General features: G+C 39.5%; 1 protein-coding gene across 1 annotated transcript; it reads right to left on the reverse strand.

The window, feature by feature from the left end:
• Nucleotides 1–2,529: 2,529 nt before the first annotated feature.
• LOC139724794 (E3 ubiquitin-protein ligase TRIM33-like) lies at nt 2,530–4,543 on the reverse strand. The gene is made up of 2 exons (XM_071635912.1): nt 2,967–4,543; nt 2,530–2,614 (listed from the first exon to the last, which is right to left on the reverse strand). Exons 1-2 carry the CDS (start codon nt 4,397–4,399, stop codon nt 2,530–2,532), a joined length of 1,518 nt encoding a protein of 505 aa, XP_071492013.1. The 5' UTR covers nt 4,400–4,543.
• Nucleotides 4,544–7,676: the final 3,133 nt, after the last annotated feature.

Genomic DNA, 7,676 nt, shown 5'->3' on the forward strand with positions numbered 1-7,676 from the left:
ACGTTAAACTCATGTCCAAAACTCGAGAAAAAAAAAATATATCGGCAAGAAGTGTGGGTAGTATAGAGCACACATAATCAGACCCTAGAAATCAACCTTACTGCGTACAAGCGAGGGCACTTGCACTTTAAAGTTTTAGGCAGCCAGATGTTCTTGATGATACACCTCCACACCGAATTTGACCGTAACTCGTAAAGAAACGCGGCCAGTATCGCGAAAAAAAAAAAAAGGCGCGGGGTGGCGGCGGCACCGCGTAAAGATCTCGGAACACCGAGCACGGTAATGGGCTCACACCTGTAAATAAAATGGAATGTCCCAGACCCCTTCACAAATTCGTACCAAAGAAACCAAAATGAATGAAGAACAAAAAATCAATTAAAAATCAATAATGCAGTTTGGTACAAAACTCAATAGCTGCAGATATTGAGTATGAATTCCTCTACAAACTGCATTTTGGTTTGAAGATGAAAGCTTTTCTCATGGAATTTGAAGGGACTATATTTCATTGGCTGCATGTACAGAAAATATGTGATTTTTTTGAGTGAAAAGAACTCCTAGTCTGGATTTGCGGACTCTTTGACAGAGTTTGAGCTGAAGAATCCGCCTTGGAAATTTGATGGATGACAGGGTATAGCTCACTTATCCAGGTTAGTGACGATGAAACACCTCATTTCTCCCAGCTATTTTACAGAATTTTTTGAATTTTGAATTTTAACCACGTCTCTACGGGGAATTATTTACCCGTGTGAGCCCTAATGGCATCGGTCCAGTTGTTTGCTATGGTGCGCCAAAAGGAACCATGTCTGGCTCTGTTAAAAAAAACAAAAAAAAAAACAAAAAAAAAGATAAAGATACAACAACAAAATAATTCGGTACAAAATCACCCAAAATTGCATTTTTATGTCAAAATCAAGAGCAACAAAATAACCAGTTGAAGATTTATTTGTAACAAAATTATTAACGGGGAAGTAATATTGTAACAGAACCAGCCATGGTTCCTACTGGAGCACCATAGTAAAAAGACAAAAACAAAAACAAAAAACAAAAAAACAAAACGGACCGTTGCCGTTACCGTTACCGTGCTCGGTGTGCCGAGGCCTTAATACTGCTGACACCAAAGTATCTCCCTGTACACTTACCGGGGGATTTACACCTTTTACTTATAACAAACTGTATCCTGTGCAAATGCACTATTTGAACTATTTGTTATGTACACAAATATCCCCAATTGACCCCCATACGATCATACATTCCCCTTGGAATCGCAATTAATTGACTTTGGCCCAAGCACGTACGGAATTGAGGTTCATAGTCAAGGTCTATTCTATTGGATTTGAAGCCGTTATAAAGATAACAATAATATTCATATCTATAGGGCTGTTTTCATGTACATCATACCATGTTCAACTAGTATGCGCTTTACAACGGAATCATTAGACCACTATACCTCAATAAAGCATAATTCTTTCTTAGCGTCACTGATCTGCATTCCAGTCATGTACGTGATACATGTAGATGTTCAAATTTCAAAGTGTGTCAGCGTGTATCATCTGCAGAAGTACAGACGTTTTGATGGCATGGTCAAAACCAAAACCACGTAATTTTTCAGCTAGGTGATAAATTGCACCTTTCATTATACGCTGCATCCCGCAGTAGCTTAACGGTTTCTGTGTCAGCCTGAAAATGGCACATCACACGGTAAAAAAGAGAGAAAAAAAAAGAATTAAGAAGACCCGTATGCACGCATATCACATTTGAGAGTAATGAAGGCAAAACAACATTAACATTTTGCATGAGAGCAGCAATCTTTGTCTTTCTTGAAGACTATGAACAATATTCAAACCTTCGCTCATGGACACAAAACATTTCAAGGAGTGACAACTTCATTATCATATTTCTGCTTACTGCTTCTTAGAACAAACCCCAGTTCCACGACGTTTCATCAAACTGAATAATCACGTATCAGGGTGAAATGGGGATTACACTGTACTGGGTTAAATCTTCGGCGAATTCTCGGTAAATACCAAACAGGTGACATTACTAGGACAACTAGATAGAGGACGAATGTGTACTGACATGGAGCTTCGTCCGCCATTTTGTAAAGGGGCACCCAAATCGCCCGGCGCTGTGCCGATTATGAACTGTTCTTGGACTGGAGGGGGGAAACACTATACTGCACTTAGATGTGTATTTGCAACAAAAATTCGTTTAATGCAGAAGTTGCACAGAGTATCAAAAATTATTCATCAAAATGATAGGAATATAATGCAAAAAATGTATCGAGTCGAAATATAATTATTTGAGACTTTGTATACCACAAAAGTACACTGTAATTATGGCACATACATCTTCATGGTAAATACGGATTGCGTGTGTATACATATTTTCTATCATCTCTGACAAAAGATCGTAAATGGTACCCTGAAATCACGAACGGATATCGACAAACGCACCCTAAGTTGTCGCGTAATTTTGTGCAGTAAGATTACGAAATCTATAGTCTAGTACATGCATCTCATTCTTTATTCATTACAGGTCAATGACGTCCTTGGAGTTGTCATTAACTTCAGCTCGAATACTGATAGCATTGCGTCCGTACAGATGACAATCTTTCCTGGAGGCATAAAGGCAATATGACGGACAGGATCACCTGTGATCGGAAGTTCTTGGGAATCGCAGACTTTGCCGTTGGTCAAGAAGTATCGCGTAAGCACAGCATAGTGGGATGCACGCTTAGACACCAAAATATAGAGTATACCGCCATAAACGTCGACTGTAGTGTGAATGATTCCCTTCTTAAGACTCCAGATTTCTGAATCATTACCAGTAAGGACAGACACACGCTGAGAGGATGAAACCACAAAGTTGGAGTCTGTTGCATGGATTCGAAGAGGGGAAACTTCGTTGTTATGGTATATATTGGCTTTCCACCCTCAGGCCTGAACACATGAACGGAGTTAACGAACATTTCTCCCACGTAGATATTGTTCGTCGAATCTGCATCTAAAGCCCAAGCCTTGGAAGGTATGACGAATTGAGCTTCACTGGGATTGCCGTCGAAATTGTACAGGCGAACTTGGCCATCTTTATCTACAATAATAACCCTGCCATCATTCATAACAGAAAGTCTCGTCACTCCAGCACGAGAGATCGCTGGTAAGAATGGAACATACTCGCATGACTCGTATATTCCAAGGGCCTGGTTGCTCCAAAAGCCTACAACGATACACCCAGACGAGAGAACAGATAGAGATGTTGGGTCGTGGTAAGGTAAGGCAATCACGTATGCACTACAGTCAGATATGTCAAGTTTAGACCACTTGACATCAAGTTCACTTTGCAGGTTGGGTGTCGGCTCCATTTCTACTTTACTTACAAATTCTGACTTGGGTTCATCATATCGACTGATTTGCTTTCTGTCTGTCAACTGGTCTGGAAGATTTGATGTCGGTTTGCTACGTACAGTGACAATTTTCCCTATTTCTAGACCATCCAGACTCCGCTCAAATTCGACATTCTTCGCAATGAAACTCACACTTGTGACTGTCTCTCTTGATGAGGGCAAAATGGCATCGTGCTCCAATATCGTTTGTAACTGATTGTAGAAGTAACAATGTACTCTATAGCTGGCTTCATCCTGGGCACTTTGCTTCCCGTGTTCGACAAGCTTCGAGGAACTGGCGAGACGATGTGAGGTTTCGATAAGATCTCCTTTGATAAAGTCTAATTTTAAGTCAAAGTCATTCTGTGATTGAAGAAGAGTATCAAAAAGAGTATCTCTTCTCTTTTCAAGGCGCGACATTAACTCTTTGTATGCATGAAATATATCGCATCGCGTTTTATCGTAAAAATCCCGTACACAGTTTCTTTCTTTCTCAATTTGACTAATTAGACGTTCGATGCCTCGCTTCTTGTCAGTGGCTTCTGTTAGAAGTTTGTTAACTTTCTCCATCAGTTCTCGCTGGAACTCGCGTCGATCATTGAAAACATGGTCAGGACCTTCGTGACTGCTCAAGACACATGTTCTACACACAAACATCTTACATGTACAGCAGTACATATCGCTATTTTCCGTCCGGTGATCTTTGCACTTTTCAACTTTCAACCCATCCATCACCCCAGTACTGGTCTTGGCCCCAAACTCGATGAGGAAATGGCGAGCAAAGACTTTACTCATGCGTTTGTGACCCGCTAGGCAGAGATCACACATGTATTCATTGCAGTCTCTGCAGAACGACACAGCATTCTCAGAATCAGAACACATGGAACATTTGATTTGAAGTTCAAATAGACGTCGAAAGCCGTACTCATCCTCGGACTCGTGTGCGTCGTCAAAAGGAGAATCTACGATATCTACAGACGGCAAGCCTCGAGTTCGATGAAGGTCTAGTGTAGTCATTTCTTCACACAGTGGACAAACCAGATGTTTAATACATGAACTTGCAACATCATAGTGTTCCAGGCATGTATGGCAGAAAGTACAACCACATGAGAGTTGTTTAAGATCGTGCTGCGGTTGCAGGCAACACAGACATCTCGGATAATCCTGTGCATTGCCCTGTGCCATTTTGATTCTGTAGCCCATTACAGCAGAATGAATTGCGTCTGACAGCACGGAATCGAAAGCAAGCTGGCATCAAGTCTCATATCATCCACAGAAGTTATACTGGTTAACAGGAAGACCAAGCATGTATACACGACCACAAATAGGAAGTGGGATGAAAGTCACATAATATGACAATCGTGATTCGATGCATTAATGGCCCCATGCCAGAAGCAGGGGTAGCGATATGTTTGTTAGTGTGTGTATTTGTTTGCTTGTTTGTGTGTGTGTGTGTGTGTGTGTGCGTGCGTGCGTGCGTGCGTGTGTGTGTGAGTGAGTGTGTGTGTAAAATCGACTGGGAGAATGTCGGGAGGAACCCTCGAAAGTCAATAAATTTCCTCCTTTTTTTCGTTTTCGTTTTCGTTAATTTGTTTTCCTCTTTGTATAGGTCTATAGAATCAGGACTATTTACGTGGTGGGATCTGAACGAATAATATTTGGTCGATGATTAGATTTGGCGGCATGCAGGTAGTGAATTGAGCCTTTTCACTGCAGGCATGATGCATCTCAAGAGATATCTACATGTATATAACTGAGTTTGGATTAGTCGACCAGAGACTCGGTGGTATAGCGCTCATTCGAATATCACTAAATAAAGCTTTAAAAAGGCATATTTTTGGTGTACATTTTTTATTGTTCTTTTAGTTAATTTAAGTGGAATAAATGATTTATCAAAAGTTATGTCTTAATTATTTATTGGGTTTTTTTTAAGGGATCGTACAATTTTGGTTGAGACCTAATTTCGGGTTTCTAACATTTTTTTTTGGTGAAATAATGAGAAACCTCTTATGAAATATGAAAGAGCATGTAATTCTATGAGGAATTCAATGTTTATTTGATGAAAATTGGTTTTGAAATGGCTGAGATATCCAAAAAAGAGCGATTCTAATAAAGTGTGGGACCCACACTTGATTACGATCACTTTGTTTTACTTTGTTCTTGGATGTTTCAGTCATTCCAAACCCGATTTTCATCAAATAAACTTTGAATTCCTCATAGAATGGTATCCTTCGTGTTATATCATAAGTGTTTTCTTGGTATCTCGCAAAAAGTTAAAAGCCCAATTTTCATCTCCACTAATACTGTACCATCCCTTTAATCTCCTACTTTTCGACCACTTGTTTTTTTTTTTATTGTTTTTTCGATAAGATTTATCGGCGTCAGTTCTGAGTATGAAAATATTAATTGATTTTTATCAAAAAAGGAAAAAAATAATCATGCTTATGAAGTTTGAATGTAAGCACAGCTGGCATTGAAATTGTAGGCCTACATGAATTTCACAGTTTTGAGCAATTATTAGTCCAACATGCATGTACTTTATGCGAAACTTCGGAATCGCGTGCCTGGGCGTCACAAATTTGGTGTCAAAAGATGCGACAGGCTCGAGAGAAGTCATGAAACATCACTGCGATAGCTTTTTGTGATGACAACATCTAGCGCGGAATGTTGGGGGGGGGGGGGGGGGCTCCCAGCTGCCACCCCCCACCCCCACCCCGTTAAGATTAACTTGTTTCACTGTCATTCTATATCATTCAACAACTGTTTTTCATTCATCTACTATTGTCTACATCAATTCAATGGCATGTCATGAGATAAAAAACGACCACAGGTACCCATATTCAAATTTTCCCAGATACTTGTTAATATGTACAGCATACTGTACACACACATTTTATTTATGAAATCATGTCTGAGACACTGTCGAGACACATCGATAAGTTGCAGTCTGAAATATTTTCTCCAACATATGAGTGGATGCACTCCAGGGGGGCATTTCATGAAGCATTTTGTCCGACAAAGTTGTCAGACAAATTTGCTCTCAGCCAATCAGATGCAAAGATTTCAGTAGCTTGTAACAGTTTGTCAAAAAAATATCCGACCAAAATGCTTCATGAATTGCCCCCCTGATATCAAAGTAACTATTAATACAAAGCAATACATAAACACCAGATACTGTAGCTGGGATGTTTGCATCTTACACAGATGTAATAAGTATTGATCTGACCAAAATGACAAATGTACAGATAAAATAGAAATGTCACCATAGCGACTGGTATGCTTCCACCATATAGCATGGTTCTCCCAATAGGTCAATAATACATCTTTACAATTTAAGACAAATTTTACATGACTGGCAACCCCCCTCCCCCCCCCAAAAAAAAAGAAAAACAACAACAACAACAACAAAACGTCATATTTGAAAGTTTGGCACAACCACAAATGTGCTGAGTGTTTACATTCGTTGAACCAGGTTTCATTTGGATGACTAAATTGTTTCAAAAAGTGAGTATTTGGGACGTTGGGCCTTTACACTTGACCTTTGACCCTTGCCTTTGACCCTATGGCCCACAATTTTCTACAAATACATTGTAATCACTTACTGGTAAGTTCTAATTTTCACGTTATTTGAGCTATGCATTTTCAAATGTGGGAAAACTATGACATTTTAAGATTTTCACTTGACCTTTGACCCAATGCCCCAAATCTTTCCCTACAGAATCATTGTGCAGTAATGCAAATTCATGTACACACATAATGCCTATAGTTCAATTAAGTGTATGCATTGGGTTTTAACATCTTCATTGAATGGAGAAAATAGTGTAATTTCAGCATCAAAAAGAATTTTTGCATTCTAACCTGAACTTTGACCCTTGACCCAAAAATTCCAAAGAGAATTATTGTCAGGCAGTACATGCATATGTTCGAAGTTTCATGACAAGACTTTTGGTCGTTGTCAAGATATGGAGAAAAGAGTGAAATTTTAGCATTTTCTCTTAACCTTTATCCTTTAACCTTTGACTCCATGGCCCCAAACTTTCCCTACAGAATCTTTATCTGGTATGCACACACCAAGTTTCATGAAAACACCACCAGGCATTACAGAAATATGGGGGGAATAGTGGAAATTTTAAGAATTTGAGCTTGACCTTTGACCTTGAGCATGTGCAACAGAAAGTTGATAGGCACAACTTTGTCCCCTCAAACACACATACCCAAGTTTCTGTTGGATACCCTTAACAATTACACTATTCACAAAATTGATAACGGATGAATGGACAGGACAGACGGACAA

This window comes from Diadema antillarum, unplaced genomic scaffold (genome assembly GCF_040938485.1).
Source record: "Diadema antillarum isolate AM-2024a unplaced genomic scaffold, OU_Dant_1.0 scf00000230, whole genome shotgun sequence".
In the NCBI taxonomy this organism is placed as follows: Eukaryota; Metazoa; Echinodermata; class Echinoidea; order Diadematoida; family Diadematidae; genus Diadema; species Diadema antillarum.